Genomic DNA, 12,153 nt, shown 5'->3' with positions numbered 1-12,153 from the left:
CACAGTGATCATTGGGTTGGAAAGCCCCTCTAATATATGCGCAGATATACATTGAATTTTATTAAAATCAGATTTTAAAAAACTACTTCTGTGGTTTTCAAATTCTATTTTTAGAATGAAGTAATTTTGTCAAAAACATTTTTTTTTAAATTCATCAAACACTAAAAATTAATTTTTAACTTTTTAAAACTACTTTGAACCTCTTAAAAGTAATTTTAAACAGGTCCTAAGGCGCAATGCACATCCAATTATGCCCAGATAACACCATCAGCGTGCATAGAAACGCATAACATTGATTTGGAATTTTAATAATAAGATCGTGCTTTAGAATTTTATCCATTCATCACAGAAGAACACTAAATGCGAGGGGGTATACACTTGCATAGCAAAAGTCATTATGGGTCCTTTGTGAGTGCTTTTTCAATAGTCTCAAAAAATAAATAAAAACAGAACAGAGATCGACAGAACAATTATACAAAGCCAAGCATGAATTTATATGGCTAAGAAATAGAGAATCAAGCAAATGTGCAAGAAGCCAGAGGGTGAAGAGTCGAGGGCAGGCAAGACAACAAAGACATGCTTCATAAGAAGATAGCCACAAGTGTTTCTCAATTATTCAGTACAAGGCTCAGCCCATTAAATTAAATTCAAAGAAACAATAGCTTCGAATTTTATACAATAAAAAAAATATCGAGCAGCAACATAAAAGAATGTACTTCATAACAGCTTCATCCAATGTTGTCTTTTATTTGCCCAATGCTTCAGATGCAAAACAGCTTAAAATTAACAGATTCTTGCGGATACATTAGAATCTCAGCTAAACAAATAGTTGCAGGTTATTAAGGATCAAAACTCAGGTGTGAATAGCAAATGAATCATGCACAATTCAAACTAGTGATTCTGTCACCATTAGTCATTTTGAACTCAACTACAAAGACAATTTTGTCTGCATAAAAACAAAAGTCCACCAAGAAAAAGAAGCATGGAACTCAATTCTCTGGTATTACAGACATGAGACAAGTGAAGTCACAATGTAATCACAGGAAGAACATTTCTGGGATGAACTATCATACTCCATTAACAATCTTGGAGAGACCACTGCAGTAAACATGAATCCTAGACATACAGAAATGATTTAATCATGGAACTCAATTCTCTAGTAATACAGACATGAGACGAGCGACGTCACAACGTAATCACAGGAAGAACATATCTGGAATGAATTATCATACTCCATTACCAATCTTGTAAAGACTAATACAGTAAACAAGAATCCTAGACAAATACAAATGATTTAATCATAATAAATTCAGACTCTTCATGGCTCACAGAGTAGGTCTGCTCAAACCACCTCAAAGTAGTTCTGTGGAAACAATACACCGGATTAAACATAACCCAAATTTTAACTAGGAAACACCTGACACATTATTACCTGATTGATAAAATTCTGATGGGAAAGAATGAGAAGAATATCTCTGTCACCTATACGATATACCACCTGATCTCTCCACAAAAGAATCCTGAAACAAGAATACTGATGAATTAATAATTCTTGTTCATGCTTTCTCATTAACTTTGACAGAATATATACACTTAGAAAGCTAATTAAAAAGGAAACTAAATAAAGAATCTCTAAATTATGTAAACTAATCCTACAATATCTCCCTAATATATGCTTTCTTGTTATGACTAAATCAAATAATAAAGGAAAAGATACACCCAAATATTTACAATTAATTGACTAAATCTCCAACATTCCCCCTCAAGCTTAGGAATAGATATTTTGCATTCCAAGCTTGCTGAGAAGCCTTTCATGAGTTGGTTTGGGTAGACTTTTGGTGAGGATATCTGCTTCTTGTGCATGAGTAGAGATGTAGCATAAATCGATACCTCCTCCTTTGATTTCGTTCTTGATAAAACTTCGATCAATTCTGACATGTTTCATTCGATCATGTTGGACTGGATTGTTCACGATGCTGATGGCAGATTTGCTGTCACTATACAACTTAATGGGAGAGCAAACTGTGATTTGCAAGTCCTGCATCAATCTTTCCAGCCATATAACCTCACACATTCCTTGTGCAATAGCTTGAAATTCAGCTTCGGCACTACTCCTTGCCACAACTGTTTGTTTCTTACTCCTCCATGTAACCAAGTTACCCCACAACTTGGTGCAATATCCTGAAGTTGACTTGCAATCTTCACTTCCAGCCCAGTCTGCATCAACATATCCTTCGATACTCCTGTTCTCAGATTTTAGAAACATTAGTCCTCTTCCTGGAGTTCCTTTGAGATACCTCAAAATATGATTTACAGCCTCTAGATGTCTCTGAGTTGGTGAATGCATGTGTTGGCTCACCACACTCACAGCATATGCAATATCAGGCCATGTGAGAGATAAGTAAATCAGTCTACCAACCAGGCGTTGGTATCTTCCTACATCCACTGAAGGCTCATTATCTTTAATCTTGCTTTTCCAATTCTTCTCGAGCGGAGTTCCTATTGGTTTGCACCCCAACTTCCCTGTTTCTTCTAGTAAGTTAAGAGTGTATTTTCTCTGAGAAATGAAAATACCCTCTTTACTTCTAGCAACCTCCATACCCAGGAAATATTTTAGAGGTCCAAGGTCTTTAACTTCAAATTCTTCCTTCAGTTGACTCTTGAGCCTGTGAATCTCAACATTATCATCACCTGTAAGTATGATGTCATCTACGTATACAATAAGAATGACTTTTGTTCCATTTTCCCCTTTCTTAACGAAGATAGTGTGATCAGCCTGCCCTTGAGTGTACTTTAGCCGAGTGAGAGTTGAGCTAAATCTGGTGAACCATGCACGTGGGGATTGTTTCAAACCATATAACGATTTTTTCAATTTGCAAACTTTACCTCGTTCTTTTTCAGACTGAAATCCTGGTGGAATCTTCATATACACTTCTTCATTAAGAGTTCCATTCAAGAAAGCATTCTTCACATCGAGTTGGTGTAGTTCCCAGTCTAGATTAACTGCCAAGGACAAGAGGACCCGAATAGAGTTGAGTTTGGCTACTGGAGCAAATGTTTCTTCATAATCAATCCCATATGTCTGTGTAAAGCCTTGTGCCACTAACCGAGCTTTATATCTTTCTACCTCTCCATCTGCCTTATATTTCACTGTGAAAACCCATTTGCTTCCAACCACTTTCTTACCTTTTGGTAGGTCAACTACTTCCCAAGTTCCATTATCATGCAATGCTCTCATTTCCTCCTGCACAGCTTTCTCCCACTTTGGATCTTTGAAAGCCTCGTGGATATTCTTTGGAACTACCACACTATCGATCTTTGCTATAAAGGCTCTAAATCCAGAAGATAACTTTGTGCAGGTTAGAAAATTGGAAATAGGATGTTTTGTGCATGTTCTTACCGCTTTTCGTATTGCAATCGGCAAGTCCAGATCACTGCTCACTCCAGGATCTAGTTCTTGGTTCAATGATTGGTCTTGCTGAGAAGCTTTTGGCCTTCGAGAGTAAACTTGAAGTGGTCTCTCAAAAATTGCTTCTCTCTCTTGACCGTGACTTGAAATAGGACTAGGGATAGGAAATGGACTTGGACTTGAGTTTTCTGGAGGTGGTTGGATACTGACATTTCCTGGTTCTATTAAGGTAGAATTCATGGGCAAAAATGAGACATCTTGTGATATTGGAAGAGATAGACTAGGATCCCAATGACCATCTTCATCAGAATTCTCCCCCTGGAGATGGTTGTTGGGAAAAAAGGGCTGATTTTCAAAAAAAGTTACATCACATGAAACAAAAAATCTTTTGAGAAAAGGAGAATAACATTTGTATCCTTTTTTTGATGGAGAATATCCGACGAATACACATTTAAGAGCCCTAGGATCAAGTTTGCTTTGGTTGAGTTGTTTATTATGGACAAACACTGTGCAACCAAATATTTTTGGGGACAACGAGTTGAAAAAATTTATATTTGGAAAATGATCAAGAAGGACACTCAAAGGAGTTCTGAATTGAAGTGTTTTTGAGGGTAGACGATTAATTAAATATGTGGATGTGAGAATTGCCTCACCCCAATAAGAATTTGGAATAGAACTAGTGAACATTATTGATCGAGCAACTTCCAACAAATGTTGATTCTTTCTTTCAGCAACCCCATTTTGTTTTGGTGTGTTAACACAAGAACTTTGATGGTGTATCCCATTATTCCCCAAATATTGGTTAAATTCATTTGAGAAATACTCCCTTCCATTATCTGTTCTAAGGACATTTATATTGGATTGAAAAACATTTTGGACAAATCTGTGGAACTGTTGAAACCAGTAAAATGCCTCAGATTTATCTTTCATCAAGTACACCCAACACACCCTAGTATGGTCATCTATGAAAGTGACAAACCATTGAGTTCTAGTTAAATTGATTGTTCTGGATGGACCCCAGACATCACTATGAATCAACTGAAAAGGTCTTGAGGGTTTGTATATATGTGGCGGATAATTGACTCTGGATTGTTTAGAAAGGACACAATATTCGAATTGAAACGAAAAAATTTCTTTATTGACGAAAAGATTTGGATACAAAACTTTCATATAAGAAAAGCTTGGATGCCCTAAGCGTTGATGCCATAACATAATTTCAGAGTTGGAAACAACTGACATGGACATTTTATTTTGTGACTTAACTCTACTGGAATCCCCAACTCCCGAGAAGTAGTATAGGCCATCTTTTTTCTCAGCAATGCCAATCATCTTCCCCGAAGAACGATCCTGAAATTCACAGTGAGAGGAGAAAAAAGTCACAACACAATTCATATCTTTTGTTAACTTACTAACTGACAAAAGATTATATGTCAATTTGGGCACATATAAGACTGATTTCAATATCATATTCGGTAAGCAAACCGTGCCCTTCCCAACTGCAGGTGACATTTTTCCATCCGCAACCCACACATTTATCCTGCTACTGCACTTGTCATAATCCTCAAGGACATTCAGTGACCCAGTCATATGGTCAGAGGCCCCTGTATCTACAATCCAATAGCCTGCTGACTGTGACTTTGACAGGAAAGTTTGACTTATTTTACCTGTTTGTGCCATAGCTGCAGTAGGAATCTTTGAGTTGGAAGGATTCATCATCACACGCTTCCTACTTTCTTCTCTCCTTACCTCAGCAAACGATTCTCGAAGGGTTGGAAAAGGCTTCATCCCGAGCAGTCTTCCACGTACTTCATCCAAATCCGGATTCAATCCCTGCAAAAAATCAAAAGTACGCTCTTTCTCAAGCATTTTCTTATATTTTTCTGCATCAGTAGTACAGGACCATCCCATCTCATAAAAAAGATCAATTTCCTGCCACAACTCCATTAAGGAATTGTAATATTCAGTGACCGTGAGACTTCCTTGTCTGGTGTTGCGAATCTTTGATCGAATCTCAAAACATTGAGATGTGTTTTCAAGATCAGAATAAATTTCTCGGACTGCCTCCCAAATCTCTTTTGCTGTCTTGTAAAACAGATAAGTTCGTCCAATACTTGGCTCCATAGAATTAATGAGCCAAGCCATGACAATCGAATTTTCTGCTTCCCAAGTGCTATAAGTTGGTGCTGTGTCCAAAGGAGGTGTTATTGCCCCTGTCAAGTAGCCAACCTTCCCTCTACCCCTGATGACAGGAATAACGGATTGAAACCATTCTCGAAAATTCAGTCCGTTAAGCTAGTGCTGTGTAATTTGCAGAGAGTGGCTGTCAAAAGACGGTGTAGATGAGGATCCGGTTATGGATCCTGCAGATGCTTGATCTGCTGTAGTGGAAGACACCTCTGAGGTCATATTTAGCAGTTCTCCAGAAAAAAAAACTGACTAGTAACCTAGCTCTGATACCATGAAACAAGAATACTGATGAATTAATAATTCTTGTTCATGCTTTCTCATTAACTTTGACAGAATATATACACTTAGAAAGCTAATTAAAAAGGAAACTAAATAAAGAATCTCTAAATTATGTAAACTAATCCTACAATATCTCCCTAATATATGCTTTCTTGTTATGACTAAATCAAATAATAAAGGAAAAGATACACCCAAATATTTACAATTAATTGACTAAATCTCCAACACCATATATCATGACAGATAGCCAACAAATCAAATTCGGACTATGTTTTCAATTTGTGATTTCACCTACAAGCCGCCTAAAACTTACAAATGTCGCAGGCAAAATGAGGTAAATTGTCAAGAATAGTGCTTCTTAAAACATAAATATACGAACAGCTTTGGCAAGTAACTTAATAAGCTGCCCTTTAAATTCACCTAATACTTTCATATAAAATAAATTACCACTTGAAAATTTCAAAGGGTCAAAAGCTTTTGAAAAGACTTCAAGATATGGAGTTGTAGGTTTATTTACATAAAATTGTCGTAATATCATTGTGCAGTCAACCCTCGCTGTGCAGAGAATCTAAAATTCTAAATAAAGGAAGGCGAAAAGGGCAAAAAAAAAAAAAAATCATTTAAATGAGTTTCCATTCCCCATCTCCAATATGTCAAGGTTACTGGATCTCCAGAATGTTCCTGTGCAAATTATATCCTACTAAACTACGAAATGCCAGTCTGTTTTGAGAGAAAAAACTTTATACATAACCATTAATTTTGTTGACTCTGAAATTGATCAATACCATGATTGTTTGAATCCTGCATCACAACTTCGTTAACATTAGAATACAGTTATAACTAATTGTCCAGTCCGGATAATCAATTCAAAACTTATAACAAAAATCAGACCTGACTTAAGGAGGCCATGGTCCAAATGTCAGAAATTGCATTCAAAGATGGAGATGAATCCACTTTCTTAGCATGTGCCAGCCTATTCACAATTTCTTCATCTTTCTCAAGTAACTCCATTGCTTCTGCTAGCTTCTCTTTAACAATCTTAGTTCCTGAATCACTCAGAGATGCTATGCTGTAAACATTACTTCCCATATGCATCAGCTCACTAAGGCGCAATGATTGGACAGACTTAACAGTGTTACTTGATAAGCCATGTCTTTCATTACTCACCCTCACGACAATTCCCTTCTTTGCCTCTTTGGTCCATCTCTTCAATATGTACTGCACTGGTATCTGAGTGAGATTATTGAAATCAAATGCCTTTGGTGCATGGCGACACAAAATCCCCATTCTCTCAAATAATTTACAAGAACATGAAATATCCTGAGTACTCAAATTATAATTGATTTTGCACACTTTTTGTTGGGCTTCTTCAATTGCTTCATATATACAAACTTCACCATCTTTACAAACTTCTTTCATCCGCACTCCCATACAACCCAATAACTCCATTTCAAAGAAATTAAATATTTTGCTTGTATAAACATAAACCGCATGATTTAAAATTCCATTCCATACTTGGAGACGAGGCACAACATGTTTGCAAAAATGATCATCTTCCAACTCATCTAAATGCATCTCCTTTGTTTTTTCCTCAAAATGCTGCACAAAACTGATGACATCCATCCTTTTTGTAGAAACTTGATGGAAAACAGTATCTGTCACTCCTTCGGACAAAGTCAATATTTGCTGAAAAAGTATCTGAATTGAAAACAAGACACCACTTGTCTCGAAGTGAGTATAATTTCTTAAGCCACAAATGATCACCAAGACTGAATTTGTTAATCATGTCATCCCACGAGACTTGAAATTCAGTTTCATCATGACATTCGTAAAAGCATTTGTTTAAATATTTCATAAATTCAAGATTAGCAAATTGGTTAGCAAGATTTCTTCTAGCATCCTTAACAATGTGCCCAGTGGACAATCGATGGCGTGTCTTCGTAAATACAGTTTCAATTGCTTTCGACATCGCTTCATTTTCATCGTAAAAATGGTTTTCGGTTGTGTATTTCCCATTGACTCCAAAAATGACTCAAATAACCAAACATAGGAGTGGGTGCTCTCATCCAACAAAAAAGCACAACCAAATAACATGTTCTTCCAATGATGATTCACTCCCACAAATGGTGCACAAATTAAATTATACTTATTGAGTCGAAATGTTGTGTCAAATGAGACCACATCACCGAAACAATCATAATCTAACTTCGATCTACCATCTCTCCAAAAGAAATTTGTCGCTTGATTCAACTGGTTCACCTGGACAGCATAGAAAAAGCTTGGATCCTCGCACTTTTTACGTCTAAAATAGTTCAGCAAACTTTGCGCATCCCCTGGTTCCATCATATTACCCATCTCCCTTGGCAAATAATTCTCCATATCTTTCTTAGCAAACTGAACATTCCTATCACCACCGAAATCATTTCCTAAATAAGAAACAGGTTTCGTCCGTCTCCTACCAACATCAACACCCCCAGAAGCTTCAAATATTTTTCGACATGATCTTAAAAATTGTCTTTCTTCAGGTTTAGCCAATTCATGATTGTGCTCAAAGTTAATATGCGAAATCATCCACACCCCATTACTTACAGTAAAACGTATCAAAGCCTTACAACCAGTCCTTGTCTCTAACCTATTACACCTTTTCGCATCACACAAGTCTTCATCCACTGGAAACCCTTCTTTTGAACATACAAAATCCCGTTGCCGAATATTACCCGATGCATCTCTACGAACATGCCCTTTTCGAAGACTAAAACCCTTTCGAAAGGCATAATTATTGCACAAATTATAAGCTTCAGCATCTGATTTTACCTCCATTCCAACTTTGAGCTCTCCATCATTTCCAATTCCTTCTAATGCTTCTTTCCCACTATTTGAATGATCCATTAACAGAAGCAACCTAAATATTAGAAACCCAATAATTAAAAACTTTATAAACCAAAATTTGAAAAATAATTTAAACACTTGGTGGAAACTTACAGTAACGACTCGCTTTGTAACCGTCAGAGAAGTATAAATGAGGAGACGGAGGCGACCGGAGCAATGTGGCGGTGGCGGCGGCCGGCTATGGTTGTTACTGGAGAAGGTACGATAAACGAAAGTATCAAATAGTAAAGAAGCAATGGAGGCACAGGTCTCGACGGAGAGATGAGTAAATTTGTTTGTAAAAATAACCATGTTGGTTTTATGAAAATAACTGCTGAAAAACCTGCAGATGAATATTAACCAAAAGGATAAATAAAAAGACTATAATACCCATAGAAAATTTGCAGCAACGGGGGAAAAAGTACTGAAGCCAGGCGATCTCTCATTTTCTTTGCAATTGTTTTTTTTCTTTCCTTTTTTTTTTCTTTTTTTTTTAAACATTGTTACATCTAAAATATATAGATAGTGTTTACTTTTTGGATTGAAGTGGAAATTATAAGGAGTGAGAATCTTAGGATTGAGAGTGTAGAGTGGGAGTGGGAATAGGTTGTTTACTTACACTGGCATGGAAGTATGGAATGAAAATTATAATTCAATTTATGTGTTTACTTTATCTTAGATTGGGAGTAAATAGTTTTAAATTATAATTTTATCCTTATTTAAAGAATTATATTTTTTAATTACAAAGTTAATAAAAATATATATTTAATTAATAAAAATTTATTTTATTATATTTGTAAATTTATAATAATTATTAATATTCTTAATTATGTACATCACAATTTTTAATTAATTTTAATTTTAATTATATAAATTAAAAATTATTGATAAGGGCCATATAAATGAAATATTTTTAGTATTAACATAGTACGAAATTAATATTTTTTTTAGAATAAACTATTTATTAGTATTAATTATTAATATTAAATAAATATATTACTATTATTTAAAAATAAATATAATAATATTATTTAAAAATAAATATAGTAATATTATTTAAGTAATTTAAACTTAGAATCAAATCAAATTATTATTTAGTTAAATATAATAATATTATTTAAATATTTATTAAATATAATTATAGTAAATTTAATAAAAGGAGGGTAAAAAAGAAGGGTAAATAAAAAATGAAACATTATTTTATTTTATTTAATATAATTATATTAAATTTAAATATTATTATATAAAATAATAATATAATATTATTTAGCACACAATTAATATTTTCTTAGAATAAACGATTTATTATTATTAATTATTAATATTAAATAAATATAGTACTATTATTTTTAAAATAAATATAATAATATTATATTTTCAAATGAAGATAGCATATAGTAATATTTATTAATTCTTTATTAATATAATATTATTATTTTTAAGTAATTTTAACTTAGAATCAATGTAAATTATTATTTAGTTAAATATAATAAAATTATTCAAATAAATATAATATTATTTATTTTATTTTATTAAATATTAAATTAAATAAGAAAAATAATAGAAATAGGAGAAGTGGGAGGAGTGGAGTTTACGGAGTGGGATTCTAAATCCTTCCTCAAATTAGTTAAATAAACACTGGAGTGAGAGAAATCTACACTTCTCACTTCCACTCCAAAAAATAAACGCGACCATAGTGTATTGGGATTGAAATACGCAGAGTTTAAATGTCTCTTGAGAGCATGGGTAAAAAATTTATTGTCACTAATAATTAGAGAAAAATCTAATTATGTTCTACGTTCTATGAAAAGAGGAAAGAGTTTATTTAGGGGCTCGAACAAGTGTCCCCAATTATTTATGTTTTTATAATGCTTAAGAAACGAAATTGGGTATTTATCATAATCTGAACTGAAGATGAATTTACTTGAGAAACGAAAGTGTCCTCAATTTTTTATTATTTACAGTGCTTTGAGAAACTACAGTCTCCGAGGCGAGAGTGAAGAGGTTTGGTTTGGCATGGTAAGTAAAATATCAGTAGATGTGTGGGCTTAAAGCCCAAGAACGGAGAAATGAGAAGGCCCATTGGTGTATACCCTACCCGCGAAGGTGACAGAAATGATATAAGGTTGAAATGATTTAAAAACCTTCGTTTTGACGTAATTTATTTTAATGGTAACCGTTCAAAAAATAATATAGAGTCAATTTCGTAGTTATATATAATAGATTTTTGCAAATTAGTGAAGTTGCATGTGGTTTAGCTAGTGGTTTGGTTGCCAATTCCTCTCAATCTTCAAAAATGAAATTTTGGTTGGATTGGGTCAAAATTTCTTACTCAATCCGAATCCGAAGGATTAGGATAAGATTATTCAAAAAATTTAAGAGGTAAAGACCTATCAAGGTGTTTTATAAGCTGTATGAATGTAATGGAGTATTAGATCAAATATGATTATGGTATGTTTACTAATTAGTAATAGAAATTAGATTACTGGAATGTGAATCAATACTTTTTTTATTTACAAAATTTGTTGGGAGAACGGGAATAAGTCATCAACATATGGGATCCATATTACTCTTGGGAATCAGGAATGGGGTTTCTCATTTTGCCCATTGAAATTTTAAAATGCTCAAATTGACCAAAAAAGTTAAATATTAAAAAATTAAAAATTGAAAATACAAAACCCTAATTTCCAAATTGCGTTAGCTAATCTTCATCGTCGATCTCGCGCAGCACCCGTTGGAATTTTCTATGGCATGTGATCTACAACACTCATCATTTTCACCATAAATGATCTGCTTGCCCCGAAATAATGGAATAGAATGAGGTAAACTAATTCCTTCTTTTTTTCCCTCTTCATCTCCTCAATTGTCTGCCTCTAACTCTAAATGGTTTTATCAGAGCTTTCTGTCGTTCTGCGTTAAGCTTGCAAGAGATATATGATGTGAATATTTAAGAAATAATTTCCGGTTGAGTAAGATTTTATCATGAGTGATGTGGTGTTGACCAAGGAGGTTAAAATTCAGTTTACAGTTGGTTATGTGGCTGCAATGTCAGAAGGAGTTTGGTTACGAGTTTCGAAAGCTCAGCAAGTTAGTTACAAGATTGGTTATTATTGCTAGCTAGATTAGCATATGAAAAGCTGATTGATAGTCACTTTTTGTAATGCCATAAATTTGTGCATAGAGAGTCAAATTGATTGATCTTTGTTTCTGTGTAATTGCTGTAATCTCTAATCAGATATGAAACACTTGTTTGATGAATGAAGTCATCTGTGATCAGTGTGAATATAGGCTTAGTAAGTGAATGAAGTCATCTATGATGATTAATTAGTGTGAAGCTAATTTGTAACATGTTGGCTAATGTATTGGGATGGGTTGAACAAGGAAATTTCATAAATTATAAAACATTACCT

General features: G+C 34.1%; 1 protein-coding gene across 4 annotated transcripts; it reads right to left on the bottom strand.

The window, feature by feature from the left end:
• Window positions 1-6,482: 6,482 nt before the first annotated feature.
• Window positions 6,483-9,044, bottom strand: LOC112098967 (protein FAR1-RELATED SEQUENCE 5-like). Of its 4 annotated transcripts, none has more exons than XM_024185984.1 (3): window positions 8,858-9,044; window positions 6,767-8,777; window positions 6,483-6,676 (listed from the first exon to the last, which is right to left on the bottom strand). In XM_024185984.1, the coding sequence occupies exons 2-3, from the start codon at window positions 7,496-7,498 to the stop codon at window positions 6,629-6,631; spliced, it is 780 nt and encodes a 259-aa protein (XP_024041752.1). In that variant the 5' UTR covers window positions 7,499-8,777; window positions 8,858-9,044; the 3' UTR covers window positions 6,483-6,628. The 4 variants fall into 3 exon arrangements, 2 of the variants coding, with proteins under 2 accessions (XP_024041752.1, XP_024041751.1); XR_002906006.1 differs by having other exon boundaries at window positions 6,767-8,747; XM_024185983.1 differs by having other exon boundaries at window positions 6,621-8,777.
• Between the last annotated feature and the right edge of the window lie 3,109 nt (window positions 9,045-12,153).

The sequence above is a fragment of the Citrus clementina genome, unplaced genomic scaffold (assembly GCF_000493195.1).
Source record: "Citrus clementina cultivar Clemenules unplaced genomic scaffold, Citrus_clementina_v1.0 scaffold_4, whole genome shotgun sequence".
Classification (NCBI taxonomy): Eukaryota; Viridiplantae; Streptophyta; class Magnoliopsida; order Sapindales; family Rutaceae; genus Citrus; species Citrus x clementina.
The sequence above is the reverse complement of the archived record's forward strand: the minus strand, read 5'-3'. Positions and strand labels throughout refer to the sequence as shown.

Excerpts from the sequence above, each read along its gene's own strand:
- LOC112098967 (XM_024185983.1), bottom strand. The coding sequence starts at position 8,764 with ATGGATCATTCAAATAGTGGGAAAGAAGCATTAGAAGGAATTGGAAAT.